This window comes from Onychomys torridus, chromosome 10 (assembly GCF_903995425.1).
Source record: "Onychomys torridus chromosome 10, mOncTor1.1, whole genome shotgun sequence".
Lineage (NCBI taxonomy): Eukaryota > Metazoa > Chordata > Mammalia > Rodentia > Cricetidae > Onychomys > Onychomys torridus.
The window spans coordinates 72168636-72190256 of NC_050452.1; the positions used below are offsets into that span (position 1 = coordinate 72168636).

The 21621-nt window shown below is 45.1% G+C and overlaps 1 protein-coding gene across 1 annotated transcript in view; it reads left to right on the forward strand.

Annotated features, from left to right (window-relative positions):
- The window catches only part of Tgfbr3 (transforming growth factor beta receptor 3), a 183279-nt gene that overhangs the window by 131038 nt on the left and 30620 nt on the right, over window positions 1-21621 (forward strand). The window contains exons 5-12 of the mRNA XM_036201220.1: window positions 1477-1660; window positions 6642-6804; window positions 7787-7934; window positions 13572-13761; window positions 15484-15815; window positions 16439-16591; window positions 18536-18673; window positions 18826-18984. Of these exons, the coding sequence (XP_036057113.1) occupies window positions 1477-1660; window positions 6642-6804; window positions 7787-7934; window positions 13572-13761; window positions 15484-15815; window positions 16439-16591; window positions 18536-18673; window positions 18826-18984 (1467 nt within the window). The remainder of the gene's footprint in view (window positions 1-1476; window positions 1661-6641; window positions 6805-7786; window positions 7935-13571; window positions 13762-15483; window positions 15816-16438; window positions 16592-18535; window positions 18674-18825; window positions 18985-21621) is intronic.

Consider the following 21621-nt stretch of genomic DNA (forward strand, 5'->3'; position numbering starts at 1 on the left):
GATGGTGCTGGCAGTGGGTCGGAGTCCTTGATGCACTGCTGCACGTTTTGTTCCTTCAGTGACAAGGTGAATAAAAATACGTGAGTGCTCTTCAGTAGCAAGAAGATTTTACTGCAGGGCTGAAGGTGGAGAGAGCCCCAGATGGTTTGAGGTAGGGTTGGTGCATGGCTGCACACCAACAGAGATACCCAGAGGTGGCATGGTTAGTATGAGGCAAGAAGATGGATGGCAAGCCTTGACTTGAACACACAACATCAAAACAAGGCCAAAGCTAAGCCCTCCACACTGGCTTTGCTTTTAACCGGCATGCGGACCTTTAATTAGAAGTCACCAGTAAGGTACTGGAAGGCACGTTGTGGTGCCTAACACATAGTTGGTGGGCAGTTGATAGTCATTCTTGTGATGTAGTTTTTACCCAGTTTATTAATAACTAGTTCTGTGTTTCTTGAGCCAGTACAGACCAGAGAGGCTTCCTTAATCTTTAATAACTCAACAAGGGCCCATGAAGTGATTCTCGCTGCCAAGCCTGACAACCCCCTAGGTCATCCTCTAACCTCAGCACACACCCACATACATAAATGCACAAAGCAAATAAATATGAAAACAAAAAGGGAACTAAACTTGACATAGATCATAGAACGAGGTAGTTGGGGGTTCATACTGGGGACTCAAGCAGGAATCTGGGTAGTAACGACACTTTGGAATGCCAAGTAATAACACATGGGCAGTATTATCCCTACCACAACCTTCTACACACAACCAGTGTGTATTGTCAGTGTCTACAGCAGGTTTGCTCATCTCAATGTTAGTGGCATTACTAATAGTACCCAATCTAGAATAAATTCTGTGCAAAGAGTTATTATGCCTACTGTTTAGGAAATGACAAAGCCAAAAGGTTTTAAAGTCCATATGTGTTGAGAGAAGTACAGAGTTTTCCCTAAAATGTCCAGTTCAATCTGCAGATGTGAGCCAGCATAAATGGAGACCAGTAGTGCTTGGAAGGTGGGCCTCTAATGGAGGCTTGTGGGAAACCACAAAGATGATTCTGACAGCTGGGCGGCGGTGGTGCACGTCTTTAATCCCAGCACTTGGGAGGCAGAGCCAGGTGGATCTCTGTGAGTTCGAAGCCAGCCTGGGCTACAGAGTGAGTTCCAGGACAGGCACAAAAACAACACAGAGAAACCCTGTCTCAAAAGGGGGAAAAAAAAAAAAAGATTCTGACTGTTCCCAGTGCAGTTTCTCATCACAGGGCTCTTTCAAAGTTTGAAGGGACCTCTTGCCTGGGATTATCTGCAGAAGTGGGTTTGGGGTTGCTTGAGTCAGCTCTTAGAGAACTTGCCTCTGTCACATCTGTTTGCATAAAAGAGAGAGGAGACAGAATAGGTAAGACGGGTCAATCTGGCCAGTGCTTTCTCTGACTCTGGTTTACCTCTGGGTAACCATGTCGTGTTAACTCTGCCCTTCTGTTCACTTCAGGTGTCGCAGGGTTCTGTGGTCCAGTTTACATCACAAAACTTCTCCTCAACAGCAGAGACAGAAGAGAGGAGCTTCCCTCAAGGGAATGAGCACCTGCTAGACTGGGCCCGGAAGGAGTATGGAGCAGTGACGTCATTCACCGAAGTCAAGATGGCGAGAAACATCTACATTAAACTGGGGGAAGGTGAGTCCTGTGAGGCTTCTGTTAGTGACAGGTTCACAGCAGCCGGTTGTCAGCCCTTGTGAGTCCAGGTGGTCAGAGTGCGGGACTGGCGGAGGCCTAAGGGATAAGCTGAGAATGACTTCTTCCCCACACCCCCCTCTCCTTTTCCCTCTGCAGAAATGAGGCTGGTTACAACCAGCTGAGAGGTAGGGCGCAGTATGGTTGAGAGAAAGGAGGTTGCTGTGTAGGATTTAGAACACAGTCACACCTAGAATTCAGAATAAGCAAGTGGCTAAGGGTGTGGGGAGGCAGAGGTCACTGATGTGATAAAGGAGTTAGCAGGATGGGTTCGACGCTGGGGTAGCTTCTTACCTGCCATTCTGCGAATGTTTGAAGCCAGTATCCCTTTCTGGTGTTGAGACATCAGATTTTTGACACTAACAGAGGGAAAAGTGTTCAAATATTATTTTTAGTACTAGCACTCATTACAAGGATACATTTTTGGAGAAAGGAACTACCTATGCTTTGATAAGAGATAGCCCACTTTAATTGCCTTGCCTTGCAGAAAGATATAAATATCTAACAACTTAATTTTGAAAGCCTATTTAAGTATTTTAAAATCATTTTTAGGTGAGTATATTTGGACCCCCAAAGTTACTAGGAAATAACTGTCATGGATGGAACCTTGTCCTCAGCTGCCTGTGTAGTGTTGCACCCCTTACCATGTCCTGTTGAACCTGACAGCAGCCATCACCTCCTTCCCAGATGTCAGGCAGGGGTGGGGTGTTGCCTATTTGATCCCCCAGGTTGGATCCGAACTGTTTCAAAGTAAAAGTGAGACAGATGAAATAAAGGTGGGCACTGACACTGGTGTGTAAAGGTGGGCACTGACACTGGTGTGTAAAGGTGGGCACTGACATTGGTGTGTAAAGGTGGGCACTGACACTGGTGTGTAAAGGTGGACACTGACACTGATGTGTAAAGGTGGGCACTGACACTGGTGTGTAAAGGTGGGCACTGACACTGGTGTGTAAAGGTGGACACTGACACTGGTGTGTAAAGGTGGGCACTGACACTGGTGTGTAAAGGTGGGCACTGACACTGGTGTGTAAAGGTGGACACTGACACTGGTGTGTAAAGGTGGACACTGACATTGGTGTGTAAAGGTGGACACTGACATTGGTGTGTAAAGGTGGACACTGACACTGGTGTGTAAAGGTGGGCACTGACACTGGTGTGTAAAGGTGGACACTGACACTGGTGTGTAAAGGTGGGCACTGACACTGGTGTGTAAAGGTGGACACTGACATTGGTGTGTAAAGGTGGACACTGACACTGGTGTGTAAAGGTGGACACTGACATTGGTGTGTAAAGGTGGGCACTGACACTGGTGTGTAAAGGTGGACACTGACACTGGTGTGTAAAGGTGGGCACTGACACTGGTGTGTAAAGGTGGACACTGACACTGGTGTGTAAAGGTGGGCACCGACATTGGTGTGTAAAGAAAGGTGGGCACTGACATTGGTGTGTAAAGAAAGGTGGGCACTGACATTGGTGTGTAAAGGTGGGCACCAACACTGATGTGTTGGCTCCATGCAAAGACCAGATCTGGAGTTTTCACACGTACTACACAGCAGTCCCAAGAAGGGGGTATTTGTCATTCTGTGCGGGGCTTAGGGGAGGGTTAAGTATGTACCACATTACTAGAAAGTGTCCAAGCCCGTTCTCAATCGTAGAACTCCTCACTCGTGAGTCTAATGCTGCCCGCTGCTCTCCTTTAAGTCTTACCCACGTCAGCATAGCCCTGAGTGGAGGTGAGCTGCTGGATGGAAAGCAGCTTGTCGGCCTGAGGACTTCAGATGGGAATGGAGTTTGAGAGGCCTGGGTTTGTTCCTAGATTCTCGAGGTAGTTGGGCCTTATTGGAACAAAGAGATTTAAAAAAAAAAAAAAAAGTCTCTTAATGAAGGCTAGAAGCCAGTGCCCTGTCTGTCTGAAGCAGAGTCTGGTAGCATGAAGGGTGAAGGCTAACAAGTCTTGCATCGTTATAATAAGAACATCTGGAGTGGAAACATTTGAATACTGGGCGTTTCCTTGACAATGCATATAGTGCAGTAGTCACCCATGCCTGGAGTTAGGACTCTCAGGTAGCTGAGCTCCACATTGAGCAGGGAAGCAAAACCAAATGACCTGCTGTCAGGTTGGTGAACACTGGCTGACTCTGAGTATCCCTAGGATCCCCTGAAATTTGACTCCAGCCATTAGTTGGGTCTAAGTCACTGGCCCATGTCACTGATAGGAGCATTTGGCGGGGCGGGGAGCAAAACTCCACCGTTAAACTCCTAGACACCCCAGGCAAGGTTACTGATTATGTCAACCTCAGCTTCCCAAACAGGGACCTAGGCTATGAGTCTCTGCTTGCTCAAGTCCCAGTGGCTTTTAGAGTGTGGCTCCCACCGTGGAAGCGTCGACGTTACTGAGAACCTTGTTACCGAGATGCCAATTTTTAGCTCAGTCCTAACCCGCTAAATAAGAAACTAAGATGGGGTTAGCAACCCATGTTTCCATGAGCCATCTGGGTGGTGGCACTCACTGTCTCCACAGAGGGTAGAGTGCTGGCTCTTACCTAAGCAGATGGACTTATCTCCAGGTTGTCGACCTTCACAGCAGGAAAAGGAGCCTTTGTATGACAGCCAAGGCTCATTCCTGCTCTCAGAGTCCGTAGCCATGTTAACCTGCACCTTCCCTACCAAGCTTAAGAGGTTTATACCTGGGGCTTCCCTTTTGTGCTTCTCTTTCTACTTGGCACTTGGTGTAAATTTTTATGCCAAGCTTGTAGAAAGCCATGTGAGCCGACAAAATGTGACCAGTTCGTTCAGCTTAGTTGACAGTGGCGTCTGGAACTGGAACCTTTAGTGACAGCAACTTTTGAATAGTTAAACCTTTCCTGGTGGCTCACTCACCTGAGGGAATCTTTGGCTATTTGTCTCAAATTTCACATCATCATTTGTTGACTCACGAAGCCTGTACTATGTGTCAGTTATGTGCCAGCTACAAGCTAGGCACACCTGTGTAGGAATTGCAAGCCACAGTCCCAGGAGGCTCCTGGTCTCTTGAGTCTTCTCAAGAGATTTCAGCCCTGCAGTCCTAATATCATTTTCCATCTTGTGACCTGGGGGAGGCATCACAGGGCTGCAGCTGTGAAGTATGCATTCCTCATCTGCACATCTGGAAAACAACTTAGCAGATGTAGAGGGATGCTGCTACCACAGCCTGAATCGTGAAGCTGTGGGCTGTTTCCTTGGAGGAGGTTTGTAGAAAAGAATGCAGGGTGCGTGAGCCAACACTCTCTTGCAGCAATCACACAAGCCGGGGCCATATTAACTACTGTGATGCCCTCTGTTCCGAGGTGCTGCTGAGGATGTCACAATGGTTAGAGCTACAGTACCACAGTGTGAGCCACAGACCAGCAAATGGAAGTTGTACGAGGTTGGGGCAATGTCCATCCAGCCTGGGAATCTTGAAAACTCATCTCTTGTTTTTAGGTGCGACTTCCATGTGGATGTGAACCCCAGCACATCCCATCCTTAAAATTTAAAAGACACAAGGCTGCCTCACTAAAGTGCCAGGTCTGATTAATCCCCCTCCTGAAAATCTGGCTTCGCCTAGAACTTCCTGGACACTGGTCCCAGCTGTCACAGTGACAGCAGCTTCTCCCTTGGTTCTGTTTAAACATGTAAGCCACAAGATGGAAATCCTATTGGGTGTTGTGCTGTGTAAATAGCATGTATATCTTCAGGGGCTTGAGACTGACATGTCTTTTCCCAGGTGGGATGGTAAGCAGTCCACCGCACAATGGTAATTGTAAAAGCACCTTGAAAATGGGAGAGAGTCATGTCAGGGTTAGTTGTGTAAGGCAAGAGTGTAAAAAGGAATAAAAGTTTGTCTTCTGTCTCTTCCCCATCCTTCCTGCTTTTAATTTCAGGGTAGAAAGTACTATGACGTGTGGGGCAGAGAACCAATAGCTGCTTGCATTGAAGCTGCAGGTATCTAAGGAGAAGCCTATAGGATTGAAAATGGATCCAGTGTTGAGTGTGCTCATGGGAAATGCCTGTTTAGGTGGGAACCTTTTGGTAGACAGATGACAGTCTTAACTCTGCTGCCCAGAAGAGGAGCGGTGGTGTAGGGACAAATGGATTCCACACGAGTGACTGGGTTAGCTGGAGAAGCTAAGATTCTGAGTCTGGATTATTTAGCCCGACGTAGACTTCCAGTTGCATACATTTTCCTTCATATGCCATGATTTCATTTGTCCTTATGGCTGTATATCTTTTTTGATGTTGTGCTGTTTTGTTTTTTTGAGATAAGGTCTGTAGCCCAGCTGGCCTCAGACTTGCTAGGCAGCTGAGGATGATCTTAAATTTCTAATTTTCCTGCCTCTACCTCCTGAGTGGCAAGATTATGGACGTGTGCCACCACACCTTATACACCACAGTGGAAGTGGAACCTAGGGCCTTGTGCATACTAGGCAAATGCTTTACCAACTGAGCTACATTCCCTAGCTCAGGGCTGAGAATCTTAGCCTTGGCTTGCAGTAGAATTAACTACAGAGCTCTTTAGAAAGGAAAGATGTCCATGTTGCACCTGATAACCTGAGTTGGATTATCAGGGACAGAATGCTAACAGGTAGGTTCCAACCTGGACCAAAGATTGAGGACCACTCTGGTAAAAAAGAGTGGGGCATAACATGGGTCATAGGGAACGAGCAGGGAAAAGAAACAAGTGGATGTAGGCCAAAAAAAAGATGCCGCGAGCATTGACCACTCAGAGCTCACTGGTGGCCGCAGTGGGAAGCATTTCTGAGCAGTAATTGGGGCCACAGATGAGCCCCCATCCTTTGGGCGTGCTTGTGTCCTGTCACTCAGTCTTATGGTCCCTTTCCTTCTAGTCTGGTTCCGTGAGCTCAGTGGTTTGACCAAGTGTCCTCTCTGTCTTTACTTGCAGATCAAACATTCCCTCCCACATGCAGCATAGGGAAGAATTTCCTCTCCCTCAATTACCTTGCTGGGTACCTTCAACCCAAACCTGCTGAAGGCTGTATCCTGTCTAGTCAACCCCAGGAGAAGGAAGTGCACATCATTGAGTTAATCACCCCCAACTCGAACAGGTGAGCATGTACATGCATGTGAGTGAGTATGATGATCTTCATGGTACATACCAAGGATCCATTAGATGGCACAGTTTGCCACCTATGTCCTCATTCTCTCAGCTTCCTACCCTGGCCTGGAAGTTTGATTCTTCCTATTGGAAATAATTAGTTGTTTGTTTTTAAGGAGAAGAAAATTATTTTCCAGTCTGGCCTGTATTTCACATGGACCAGTGACTCAAACTTTACAGTTTTATTATAGAGAGATTTTTGAAATGAAAAGTATAATAGAGTTTTTATTTCAAAATTGAATAGACTACATATCAGTTTGGGTAGGATTCCATTCAGTCCTATGTATAGAACTCTGGGAGGGACCTGGAGCACCTGTGCAGACCTTTTCAGTCAGGGCACCCTGGTTACCGCGCTTCTCAAGTGGAGCCAAGACAGACTTCCCTCAAGTTCAGGACAAAGGGTAGAAATCATTCTCTTCCATGCTGAATTCTTTGACCACTGATTTTTTTTTTTTTTTTTTTAATGACTGTATATCCAGCAGTTTGGGGAAGTAAATGCAGATATGATTGTTTAACCACTGTTGATGCCTTAATCATCTCCCGTAAGAGGCCTTTTGCCACTCAGGTCAGGTTTTCAAGGGCTTCAGCCTATAAGGACTTAGAAGTTACAGGACGATGAAGGGTGAGCCACAGAAGCTTGCTTGGTATGTTCAAGTCTCTTCAAATGGTGCTGCACGGATCTACTGCTCTTCCCCTCCCAACAAGAGAAAAACTTGAGTGGTTAATTAGCATCAGGCCTATGTTCCTATTGTTATGTAAACCCATTTTGTTATGGGTGCAATAGCAATCTGTTTTGCACATGTCATTTGCCTGGGACCCAGGCCAGCTTTTTAATCAACTGGCCAGACACTGGAAACACGAGGCTTGGAAGCAGTGGGTTTCAAACCTTCTGGCATTTGGGTCTTGACTTTGCCTTTGTTTTCCACACACAGCAACTTACAGGTGGATATAATCATTGACATACGACCTGTTCGAGAGGGGTCTGAGGTGGTCAAAGACCTCGTCCTGATCTTGAAATGCAAAAAGGCTGTCAACTGGGTGATCAAATCTTTTGACGTCAAGGGAAACCTGCAAGTTATTGTAAGTTGGCTACACATTTCTTGGTCTTGTTAAACAGCAATAATTTAAACTGTGGTTGTGTGTGTTATTTTTGCAAGGCTTCTGCCCCTTTGAACTTTCTAAGCTCTCTGTTAGCTTTTACTTTGTAAACCATTCTTGGTTCTTCTGATGGGGCAGTCAGTGTGGTGGCTAAAACATGGCCCCAGGGAGCATAACAGGCATGGGTTTGAGTCTTGGTTCTTCTACATAAAAATTACAACCTTGGACAGGACCTTGAAGCTTTCTGATTCCAGTTACCTCATTAGGAAAGTTTTGAAATGAATTAGTGTGTTTTCTAGTTGTAGTAAATATGAAGCAATGACCATTTTTTCATGTCTGAGTATTCTTTAGAGGCTCAATATCATGGTCTTGAATTTCAGCTTTTCCTCTGGAGTTAGATGCTTGGGAACGAAGGAAAATTCAACTTTTCCTAGCCCATGTCATAGACTTTCCTATGAGATAAATATGTGGTGTTTGTGTGAGTCTTTGCTTACATCGAACTTCTAGGAGTAAAACTCTGAGAGAAGAATAAAGTAATTGTGGGCACTGGGGAGATTGCTCAGTCAGTGAGTGACTTTATCCTGCAAACTCTAATCCCAATGCTCAAATGTGGGCAGCAGACACAGAAGAATCCCTTGAGCTCATTGGCTGCCTGTACAGACTCGATGAATCCCTTGAGCTCATTGGCCGCCTGTACAGCCTCGATGAATCCCTTGAGCTCATTGGCCGCCTGTACAGCCTCGATGAATCCCTTGAGCTCATTGGCCGCCTCTACAGCCTCAATGAATCCCTTGAGCTCATTGGCTGTCTGTACAGCCTTGCTGAATTGGTGAGCTTCTGGTTCAGTGAAAGAACCTATCTCAAAAACTTAGGCAGAGATAGATTGACGAAAACACCTGTTGTTGACTTCTGGCCTCCACGTATACATATGCACCCCCCCCACACACACACACATACACACATACATGTACATGCATCACACATTTTTTTTTTCCCAAAAGTAGCCAAGGGTATGCTCCAAATTATCTCTAAAACATTGTTTTGCAAAGCTTTTGTAAGGGGCCTTGCAACTGACGTGATAAGGCAGTAGCTAACTTGTTGGGAAAATGTTAATGTTTCGAATGTTAAAGTTTGGTGAAGTCAGGTATATTTAGGGAAAAACTATTTGGCTGAATATTGAGCAAATTATATGTATGTATGTATTGTGCATGTGTATGTATCTATGCATGTATGTATTATGCATGTGTATGTATGTATGTATGTATATATGTATGTATGTATGTATGTATGTATGCATGTGTATGTATCACATCTCCTTGGCATCTTTTTTGTAGAGTAAAATTTTTAAGGTTTTTTAATTGACCAACATCTTTTTCAGTGCCTGTATCAAAACAGCTGGAGTGGATTTTAGATTTTTGGTTTTTTTAAAGAGAGATTGCCTTTGGTTATTTTGGTTCTGTGTTCATTTGCACACAGCACCTTCCCTGTGATCCAGCAGTTGGCAAAGCTAACAATTCCCTACAAGTCCAGCTGCATAGGTGAACTCACCAGAGGAGCAGACAAAGCCAGTGGCACACATGTCTCAATTTTAAAGCAATTCTTCCTTGTTCCTAAATATTACTATTTTCCTTAGACATTGAAACAGTCCAAATAACCCATCAAGTGTAATAGTGACGCATGAAGCTGGTGTGGAGTTCGGACCCCAGCCATGATTTTCCAAGGTCACAGACATTTTGATTGCCTTCCCCTGGCATGAGGGGTGGGTTGTCTGCTGCTTTTGCCGCCTGGCACATCAGCCAAATGTTTTTAGTTTCAGAATAACAAAAACAGGAAAGAGAATCATACTTTGAAAGGCAGAAATATACAGTACATTTTAATTCCCTGCTGGAGTTCTTGTGTACTCTCTCGGCCCTGACCTGTGGCTCCTGCTGTCCCTGAGTGCATATGCCTGGGCCACCACAGTCCTGGGCTTTGCTTTGAAGGCCCCTGTCTCTCAGAGGAATCAGAAAGACTAGAAATGGGATCGGCCATCATCCCAAGCAAGATCTGTTTCTATTCCTCTCTTTGGCTGGACTCCTGTTCCAGGCCAATTTTGGACAATACATGACAACATTGCTAAACACTTAGGTAATGTTTCATGATGTTCTTTTTATTCTCCAGTCAGTTTCAAGCTATTTGACTCTAATTCCCTGTCCCAGATGTGAATCCCAACCGTGCTATGAGCAACATGCCGAGACAGAGGTTTAACTTGCTGCTTAGAAAGGGAAGAAATAGCTTGTGGAGAACTTAATTCTTGTCTTCCCTGTACAGACAAGGTCACTAAGTGAAAAGAATAAAGGATCCCTGACCAGACAAGGCTAGATTCTCGGTCCATATCCTAGTTCATGGTGGAGAGTCTAACTGAACACGGGGTCTGCTACTGTAGCTGTGAAATGGGTACACTATGACAGCACTCTCCTGGAAAGCTATTGGGTGGTTTAGATGAGTTCATCCATTCACTCTCAAGTATTTGTTTAGGACACAGAGGGTCTCTCTTTCTCCTTTAAAGCACACAGTTACAGTTACGTGGAAAGTTCTCGGTTCTGTGTGTTACTCAATTTGTGAGTCTTAGGTTCTCTGTCACGGGCGGAATAATGGCAGAACTTTATTCCTTGTGTTAAAAGAAGACCAAGAAAATGAATGTAAAGTCCTAGCACAGACCTATTGTAAGAAGAACTCACCCTCCTCTTTCCATATGCGCTCACTAGTAGAGTTTGTCCAAGGTAAAAACAGGAAGATGTCTACCAAAGTTCATAGGGAGCTGGAAAGAAGGATGCCGTGCCACATGCACGGCTGTGCCTGAGTTTGTTAGAGGTACAGCACGGGCAGCATGCAACCTGTCTAATGGAGTGGTCAAAGACATAGGCATCAAGACATATGCATCAAGAGCGGCACTGAAATGTGGCTCTGGCTTGTTCCCCGGTCCCCTGTGGATAGGGCATTGTCACTTCCACAGTAAGGAGAGCCCCAGGACAGGAAAGATGTGGGGAACTTCCTAGACATTTCCTCATAGGGGTCAGAGAGATGGCTCAGTGGGTAAAGACACCCACTGCCAAGTCTGAGGACCAGAGTTCTATATCTGGGACCCATATGGTGGATGGAGAGAACCAACTCCTCCAAGTGATCCTCCAAGCGCCCTCTCTCTCTCTCTCTCTCTCTCTCTCTCTCTCTCTCTCTCACACACACACACACACACACACACTAAAATTATAATAAATTTAAAGCTAAGTTTCCTTTTGTACTCTTTGGTACAGCCTCACAAATACTGTTTATTCTTAGAAAATGTATTACTGGTTTAAAACCAGAGTGCGTATATACTTGGCACTCTCTGCCCACCCCTTCCTCAAGCCCTATCCCTACACCATCATTTCTAGGGCATGGGGCAGGGCCACTTAGGCTCCACCTAATTAATAGTTCACAAAATAGAGCCGAAGCATACGGTGATGGCATTTGGAGAGACCAGGAATCTAAAGGTGAGGAATTGGCTCAATGCTGAGAACCAGTTTTGCCTTCCATTGTCCCGGGTCTTGCTGCGTGACTGGTGTGCCGAGTGGTGTCTAATCTGTTAAGTTCCAAACCGTAATTGATATGAATTATATCGACAGCTTCTGGATTTAATGTGGAAAGGCGTGAATGTTGTTCCCTACTGGTGGAGCAGGGCAGGTGGCCTTTGGATGATGGGATTCTGGAAAACAGTATTTTCTCAGCTGTCTGACAACATGAAAGTCTAGGGCAGATGAGGCCAGGCAGTATTGTTTAGGCCAAGGTTGTGGTTCCAGCCAGTCAAAACACACACTGCTTTGAATGGCTCAGGGAGGCTGCACCTCAAAAACCGTTGCTGACGGAAGGGTATGCTCCAAGAGCTGCGCCTGGGCCTTCATTTCAGTCCTCCATTCCTTTTTCTTTACCACTCTGTTTTCTCATCCACCCTTCCCCTTCCTCCCTCCCTCTCTTTCTCTCTTTGCTTCTCATTCTTCCCTTAGGATTCATCTCTGAATTTGAGTAAGAGCTAAACTAATCTCAATCCGTAACAACTGAGTTTACAAATGGTAGCAGGATTCCGTTCCTCTCCATCTGGGTTTCTTTTGCACGCACACGTGGAGTCGTGACTGGCCAGCCTGGCAGGTTTCCCCTAGATAAGCTCTTTGGGTAACAGGAGACAATCTTGGGCGACAGCTATTCAGCTTGGGAGTATATGTGTCCTCAGCCAATCTCCCACCACCAAGGAGGCCAAGAGAACTGAGAGCCTGTGAATCTTTTACGGCTTTACAGTGGGAAAGGATTAATATTTAGTCATGTTTGGGGCAAATAGAATGGGAAACAAATGAGGAATTTAGGAAAAATGCTGCAGATACGCAGGAGAAAATCACTGGGCACAGAAATGAAAGGGTTTTGATGCAGCGTGACAATGGCAGAATCTGTGCTCTGGAAGCTTCTCAGGACCACTGGAGCAGTTGTGCAAACTGTGCCTTGTCATTGGGTCCCTCTGCAGTGGTCAGGTTCCTCACCCACTCACAAGATCCCTGCCACAGGAGTCATCGGGGTACACAGACATTTACTGCCCGTGTCCCGGCTACTCAGAGGTCATTCATATACTTCCTTGAAAGAATACTATCATGTTAGCATTGTAGCTGATTATTTAATAAAAACTAACTTTTTAATATGGCTTTGTGAATTCTCATATCATCTTTATAGTCTTTATAGAGGAGCCACATTGATCTTTACATCCTTTTAGTTTTAATAGATGTGTTGCCTATGTAAGCATCTAAGGGCAAGTTTGTGGCTTCCTCCTTTATTACTAAATAAAATGCTACACTTAGGTAATATTATGATTAGTACTCCAGAGCATAAAATAAGTATATTAACAGAACTGGCAAGTGAATACAATTTCAGGATGGCTAAACCAATCATAAATTGTAGATGAAATATAAAGATTTGAGTTTTACCATGTGGAAGCCAGTAGCTCATAGAGCATTGGGAGAGTCATGAGATCATACCATCTTTCCTTTAGATCTAGGCCACAAGAAGCAAAACCATGGAAGTGTTTGTAGCCCAGTGTGCATTCCTATGTACTTTATACACATCTTTAAATAAAAACAGGAAGGGAACACTGGAAGTGTGTACAGCACAAGCAACCAAAATAAAGTGAGTAAGCAGTGTGGGTGGGCGTCTCTTTGTGTGTGTTAACTTTTATCTCAGTGTCTTATCCAAGGAAGATAAGAGTTTAAGTGTAGATCCTCATTATATTATCTAGAACCTGTTAGTTTTACATAATTCCTTCTTCAAAGTATCTTTTTAGAATATCTCTTATTCTTTGACAACTTGAGACATGTATACAACATGTACACAATGTTCCTTGATCATGCCTACCCCTAGCTTCCCCATTGATCCACGTGGACACCCCATAAAACATTCCCTTCCCACCCTCTTGTCCTCTGTCTTTCATTTTTGTACCTCACTGCGCCCAGTCAGTGCCGCCTGTTGGAAGGTTGGCTGATCTTCGTGGCTTTGGCTTTGTGCAGATCCTGGACAACACTTGTAATGTTAGACTCACAAGTGAAATTTTGCTGTTATCTTCAGGCTCCCAACAGTATTGGCTTTGGAAAAGAGAGTGAAAGATCCATGACAATGACCAAATTGCTGAGAAAAGACATCAATTCCACCCAAGAAGATCTGATCAAGTGGGCACTGGACAATGGTTATAGTCCAGTGATGTCATACACAAAGGCGCCTGTGGCTAATAGATTTGCTGTTTGGCTTGAGAACAATGGTAAGTGTGATGTTTTGCACCTGCTGACTCCTGTCTCTCAAATGAAGCTTTTCTGTGGAAGACTCATTTCCATGTGATCGCTACTGTTTCTCTGCTGTGCATTTTGATAATTCATCTGCCTGTGTGTCACTGTGAAGCCTAAACTTAGGGAATATTGGAGGTACCCGTAACGCCTATCTGTAGTCAGTGATGGGGAGTTGATTGCGTGGTCTGGTGTTTTTGCTCTTCTTGTCCTCTGTGATCACACCAGAATGATTAGTGACCACTCACAGCCGAGAAGACCAAGGGGTTGGTCCAGAGGGAAGAGGCCTATGGCAGAAGGCTGAAGTCTACAGGCGAATAGCATCGGGGTTTGGACAGGGGAGGGTTATTCAGGGTGTGGGGTCAGAACTGCCACTCCAGTTTGGCTAGCAGAAACAGTCTGCAGGCCCGTGGGAGTTTCTGGTGTCTGAAAGCAGGTGTGATTTGAGCCCCAAGTTCTCTGATCCCTCGACCTGTTCTTCACCCCATGGTACCATGTGTGCTGATACAGTGAAGCTTCCAGCTGTGGGTTCCCTACCACCCAGCTTTACCATTTCTTTACTATTAGGGGAGACATTGCTTCATCTCCAAGCCTGAGCCTCAGGTTCTTTGTCAACAATCAAAATATTAACAACAACAACAACAACAATATCTATCCTACTACTGGGTTGCTACGAAGGTTCCCCCCCCCAGGGGTGGTGGTGGTTGTTTTTGTTTGCTTGGTTGATTTTTATCAGTGTGCAAGTTCAAAGCATTCCAAAGCTGTGACTTCATTTAGACCCATACAGCTATAGCGTCCTTTTCAAAAGGATCCTGTTGAAGAAGAGGTCAGGACTACCTATCTTACCCTGAGGTGGGCGTGGCCTTAAGCTGGGCTCAGATAACCATGGACTCATAGAATCCTGGGGGAAATACTAGTTTCTCTTTCAATCACTGAAAACATGACAATGCTGCACATTGCTTTTATGGAACTCTGTCTTCCTTTCAAGGGATAAGTGTGTCTAAACGGCCCTCCTCTCCCAGAGATGAGGCCTGCAAAGACAAGGGATATCTCCTAGATTTTTATCAACCAAAAAGAAGGCAGCAAAATAATTCTAAACAGCAGCATCCAAGTGGCAGAGGGCTCATCCGATAAAGGATCTGGGCTCGAGCCTTGGTACTGCAAAATGGAAACGAAAATGCCAATATCGTTTCAAGAAATGTTTTGAGAAGTGATTTAAAAATCTCTGGATTAAAATAAAGTATTTTAAGGGCCTTTGCCTAGCATGTAATTGCCCCACATAGCACAGATAGTAGTTTGTTGGGACTTAGAAATTTTTTAGCAGAACGGGTTCTCCATTGTGATGGAGTATTGCTATCTCACTAGAAGCTTAAAACATTAACTGGAGTTTGAATTCTTTTTCAAAGCCCCCAAAGGGATTTTAATGTGAAGCCAAAGTTGAGGAGCACTTCATAATCCAAACTCTTAAAATTTAAAACTTGGGAAACCAAGGCACAGGGAAGTAAGTCACTTGTCAGAAGCCACTCAGCTAGTTAGAACACGGGCTCAGAATTTAGGTTTCCACATTCTTGTAGTCAGTTCCCTACCGTGCTCTATTCACTCCAGCTTTCTTCCTGCCCGTTCTGTGCTAACTCCTGTCACTGATGATGGCTCTTGCCTGGCACCTGTCACTCACAACGCTTCGCCTTCTGTTTCCACAGAGGAGATGAGAGACGAGGAAGTCCATACCACACCTCCAGAGCTGCGGATCTTGCTAGACCCTGGCTACCTGCCTACCCTGGACAACCCACCTATCCGGGGAGGGGGAAGCCAGCATGGAAGTCTCCCCTTTCCTTTCCCAGATATCCTCAGGAGAGGCTGGAAGGAGGGAGAAGATAGGATTCCCCGTCCCAGGGATCCTGTCCTTCCCAGTGTTCCGCTGTTCCCTGACCACAGAGAGCCAGAAGAAGTACAAGGGAGTGTGGACGTTGCCATGTCTGTCAAGTGTGACCGTGAAAAGATGACCGTAGCTGTGGACAAAGATTCTTTCCAGGTCGGTGGGTCAGTGCAGTCTCTTAAAGAAACTCCCGGCTGGGCGGTGGTGGCCGCACGCCTTTAATCCCAACACTGGGGAGGCAGAGCCAGGCAGATCTCAGTGAGTTCAAGGCCAGCCTGGTCTACGGAGCGAGATCCAGGACAGGCACCAAAACTACACAGAGAAACCCTGTCTCAGAAAGAGAGAGAAAGAGAGAGAGACAGGGAGAGAGAGAGAGAGAGAGAGAAGCTCTCCTCAGCTCGCTGCAGTTCTGCATCCATTATTTCCCTGTAGCTGTGTCAGTTTTGAACCCACACTTGATAGTTTTTCCCAGTTGGATAGGCCACTTCCCCTTGGCTACAACCCTCCTTCACTTCCTGTTGTTCTCAAAAGAGGAGAGCAGTTCAGAGCCTCATGTGTCAATATTTTGCTATTGAATTTTCAGAGCCAACAAACACAATCCTTGGGCTGTTGACAGGTGGTCTGTGAGGGAAAGGCGGGGCTGGGGTGGTGGTGGTGGTGGTGGTGGCACGATGCAGGCCTGTGAGCCTCTTCTACATTGGGAGATGGCATTGCTTGTCACTGTGTACATGGGACAGCTGTCAAGCCCTCCACTATGCCTCTGGTGATTTCCATTTCAGACCAGTGGCTACTCAGGGATGGAGCTCACCCTGTTGGATTCTTCATGCAAAGCCAAGATGAATGGTACCCACTTTGTTTTGGAATCTCCCCTGAATGGCTGTGGCACTCAACACCGGCGGTCAGCCCCCGATGGTGTGGTTTACTATAACTCCGTGAGTATGGTGGCATCACAGGCTGTCTCTGTATTAGTCTTAACATGTCTCTGAAAATGAGGGGGGTGGGGATAAAGCCAGATGTCAGTTCTCAACAAAATGGGATGGACTTTGACCCTGAACTCTTGTTTTGTTTTGATTTACCAGTGAGTCTTTGGGATTTGAAGGTCCTGTTTTCTCAGCTGCAGTTGTGGTAATCTCACACTTCCTTCTTCCATCTAATGGTGGTTCACCAGGAAGGTGATTGTGCCTGTCCATCCTGCCGTGGTCAACAGTGGAGGGTCAGATAGCCTGGTCCTTATGGGACTACAATCCCAAAGCCCTAGGTTATATGTGAGCATCTCCAGATGGATGCATGGTCTCTTGCTTGTTCAAAAATGAGAGGAGGCTCCTTCCCTCATGAATCCTGATGAAATGATCAAGTCTCTCTACCTCTAAGAAAGACCCCAAATTTAATAAACTCTGTTTTTGAAGTTAACTGGAAAAAAGTTCCACAAGTTTCCCCCTACCCCCAATAATCCATCCCTTGCAGTCACTAACCCTTGCTTTCCAGACAGCATTTCTGCCAGTGCACGGTCTTTCCGGGTGAAACCTATTCCCTTCAGAGAGGGAGGCTAGACAGTGGACAATAAAAGAGTCTAAAGCATGAACTCTCCTCACACATGTTTCAAAGTACCGGTTTTGCAGTTTAATTTTAAGATACTTCACACACACACACACACACCAGATATAATGAATGCCATGTAATAGTGATGCACTTGATCTGGACATTTTAAACTGATTTCCAAATTAGCACTGGGAAGAACTGGTAATCTGCTGAGTTTAAAGCTTCAATTGCTTCCAGAGAGCAAGGATATCCTGGTCCTACAAGCCACCTCTTTCTTACATGCTTTTGTTTTCTTGACTGTTAAGAGCAAGGTATGAATTCTCCAGGTGCTTGCCTCAGACGCCCCGTCCTCTCTTGCCTGCCTTCTTACTATTACCCTCTGTCCCCTTCCAGAGTGCTGTGACACTTTGTAGGAATCCTCAGGCTTCCTACACTTTTTTATTTTCCATTGTGTTCGCAATTCAAGCATATGAAATGGAAATAAATTAGGATTTTATTTGTGGAGTTGTGGCCACCTTTCCACCCTATTCAGAACTACCCCAGGACAACACTTTCAGCCAATGTTACGACAGGCTGTTGTAGACAGAACAATTTCTTTGCTTCACGCATACACATAAGAACAGACAGTGGGAAGAGTTGAACAAGAAACGGGAAGACTGAAGATGAGGAGTCTGTGCAAGCATTAGGCACCATGCTTCTAACTCAAACCAAACTTTCTACAAACCTTAAAAGATCCAAACAGAGCCAGTGATATGGCTCAGTGGGCAAAAGCACCTGCCGCCAAGCCCGATGACGTGAGTTCGCTCCCCGGGACCCACATATGGGAAAAAGAGAGAACTGACTTGCAGATTGCTCTCTGACTACCACATGACACTGTTACACACACACACACACACACACACACACACACACACACACAGTGTGTGTGTGTGATTCAAACATTATAAAAGATTAAAAATTGACACAAATTTAAAAGTGCCCGAGGACCCACAAGATGTGGTCAAGCCCGTCAGCAGCCCCACCAACTCCACCTCAATGTCTGGTGTCCCCACTGTGTAAAGTAACTTATAATTATTCGACATAGTTATAAATAAATCTGTAATTTTTTTTGTAAGGAAAAAAAATCCTAACTATAGTTCAGATCTTTAGCTTGAGTTGGGCTTTTCTGTATTTCTTATCACTTTGAGAATAAAAGCCTAAAAAGCCTGGAGAACTTGCTTTAGCTCTTGTTTGTATAAAGTCAGGTTTTGTGTCTGCACTGGGATGGTGGGTGCAGAGGCTCGTGGCATGGTTTTCCTACCAGCGGGGACAATAGCTGTGCATCTCCTCCTTTCTAGATTGTGATACAGGTTCCATCTTCTGGGGATAGCAGTGGCTGGCCAGATGGCTTTGAAGACATGGAGTCAGGTAACAATGGATTTCCAGGAGACGCAGATGAGGAAGCCGCCTCCCTGAGCCGAGCTGGAATTGTAATGGTATGTGTTGATTTCCCTTAGTTTTTTTGTGGATAACATTGTGGTTCATTTGGTTTTGTTTTTATTGGGAACTGTCAAAAATAAAATTGCACATAAAAGGCCAAAGCTCATCATGTGACTGACCTAGCCTCATCTGCCTGGTGGTTTTCCAGTTTAACTGCAGCTTGCGACAGCTGAGGAATCCCAGTGGCTTCCAGGACCAGCTCGATGGAAATATCACCTTCAACATGGAGCTGTATAACACAGACCTCTTCCTGGTGCCCTCCCCGGGGGTCTTCTCTGTGGCAGAGAACGGACATGTTTATGTTGAGGTGAGAATGGAGTGTTAGCCTTGGGCATGCGTCTAGACTAGTGCCCTACACAGTTCCTGTAACATTAGCTGAAGCATCTTTCAGTCTCTTCCTTCATTTAAGAAAGGGCTTGGCTCAGAAAAACTCTTTCAGGTCACTTTCTGACAGAAAAAAAAAAAAAAAAAAAAAGGAAATATCAGGAGTTTTCAGGTTATGCTAAATGGATGTAGCAGGCTTTTGTAAATGCCAAAAAGAAAACAAGGAACAAAGTGTGGATTCTACCACTAAAGCGCCCTGCTTGCTTTGATGTCAACACTTTAGGGACCCTTGTTGAGTCATTCAGTGTCAAAGTTAGCCATGGACACTTTCAGATCGCCTCACACTTGATCTTGGATTTACTTTCAAGTGAAAAGCTGAGTGCTTTGTGAAAATGTTTCTGCCGAGTCATTATCTAAATAGCTTCACAAATTTGTCAAAACCATTTCCCTTGTAGAACAGCAGTCACCATGCATAGCTTAAATCTGGAATGTCTATGAAAATATTATAGTGGTGGCAATAATGAAGTAATAACTAATATTGATTGCTGTTTTATGATGTACCAAGTATAGTTATGGATATCATCATAATGAATTGACTTGTTAGAGGGATCCTGGAAGAATGAACTAATTTTTAAGATCCAACTTTTGTCCACAGTGACACAGCTGTAGCGTCCTTCCTTCCTCTAGAGACCATGCTCTGAACTACCAGGTGCTACTGTCATCCCCTAAAGTTGCCATTGGAAGGGAGTAATACAGCTTCATATCAACATCAATATCTAAATGCACAGACCCCTTTCTGGTGAAGAGTCTAAGACACCAGGCTGGCTGGCTGTGTGCCCTGAGTGGATAGTCTGTAGTGTCCCATTGGGCATATTGTCTGCTGGTCTCATGAAAGGCATCATGTGATGAGCTGGCTTTGGCAGGAAGCAGCTGGCTGCTGTGGGACCTCACGGTGGGAGGTGAGAAGCTTAAGGGGCAGAATGGAGACCTGCCACAGAGCGCCTTTGTCTGTGGAGCAAACACAAGCAATGCTCCCTAGGTTGGGGTCCCCCAGGTAGCCCTGGACGTTTTCTTCAGTCATACTGAGGTGGGTCCCTCCCTGTCTGACTCCCTGTTGTGAGTGCAGTGCTCTGGGGAAGCCACTGTTCTGTGTGCTGTCCCTCTTCCTGACCATGGTGCTCCTGTGTGGTTGCTCCTCTCTTCTGCCTTTCCGGGATCCGCAGTCCACAAGCATCATTAGTCGGTGACTCCCAGCTAGGCCACAGGTTAGAGAAGACACTGATTAGCTGCAGCTTGCTCTTTTCCAAGCATGCACCCAGATCTGCTCATTTATGGCTTTGCCAATTTAGGCTAGCCAGTGGCTAATCTGCCTTGTGCATGCTACTTTCTTTTTTCTCTCCTGGCCTTCTTGAATTATGTTGTTGGTAAGTTCCCTCTGCCTTCCCTTTTTCATTTTCACTCTGCTATCCCCTTTTATATCTTTTCACATATTATATGTTTATAGTTAAATTTGATTTTAAAAGTAGGTCAAATCTTTTTTGCTATTTTAAATATCAAGTGTGCTAAGAAGGATTTGGGTTTGGGGAGTTGTTATAAACTATTTTAAACTTGATTGAAACTACACTAAATATGAAAGAATCTGTAGATGTTTTGCTGAAGAGGATGGCAGCTGATCATGCCTTGCCTTTCATTCCCTGTTTGGACTCCACCTCTGGTAGGAAATTTTTTTTTACTTAAGTAAAATAAAACTTCATAAATCATTGGCTTAATCCGAAAAGCCGTTTCTTGGTTTCTTCTCCAGCTGCCCTCCTTAGCCTTTTCTGGAACCTTCCACTTCCTCTAGATGACAGTTCCTTCCATTAATCCAAGATGGTCATCCGGGGTGATTGTTGGTGATAGGATGGCAGTTCTTTTCGGTTCACGTGGCTTTGTGAGCTAGCCTCTGGAGTCACACTCCTAACAATGGGAGTTCTTCCTGGCTGGGAACCGAGTAGTTTGAGTGAACCTTCACTTCACTGTTTCTCCCACTGTGTCTTCACGTTTCTTACTGCTATCATCCTGGAGGTGAGACAGGAGTTCTCGGTGTGCACATAAGCAGCAGAGCATGTGATCTCCTTGGTCTAGTCTCATTCCCAAACCTACCATTCACTTCCACTCCATTCTGCAGCAAGACTTGCTAAGATTTTTCTCCTCCAAAGCACCCATGAGACAGTCTGGACAGACACTCTGCCATTGCATACCTTTGAAAGTAAGAAAAAAGTCAACATATTTGCACACTGAAGGCTGAGTTCATGTTAAATGACACACTTTATTTATAACATATAATTCACCATCTCTCTAAAATAGAGTCTCTTGTTTGTCAGAAATAACTCAAAGATAGTGTGAAAGTAAATATTTATGGGATATTAAGCAAGGTGGCAATGTCACATTTAGCCTTACCCTTTGTTCATGTTCAATGTCCCATATTTAACTTTTGAGCGTGCTATGGGTTGAGGGCTCCTGCAGCATCAGGGATTTCCCCTGGATGGGCTCTAAATGCAAAGTTTGTTTATTATCTCTCTGTCTTTTTAAGCATTTGGGGGCTCTTGGTCTATGGGTAAGGACTAAATTTATTTCTAGA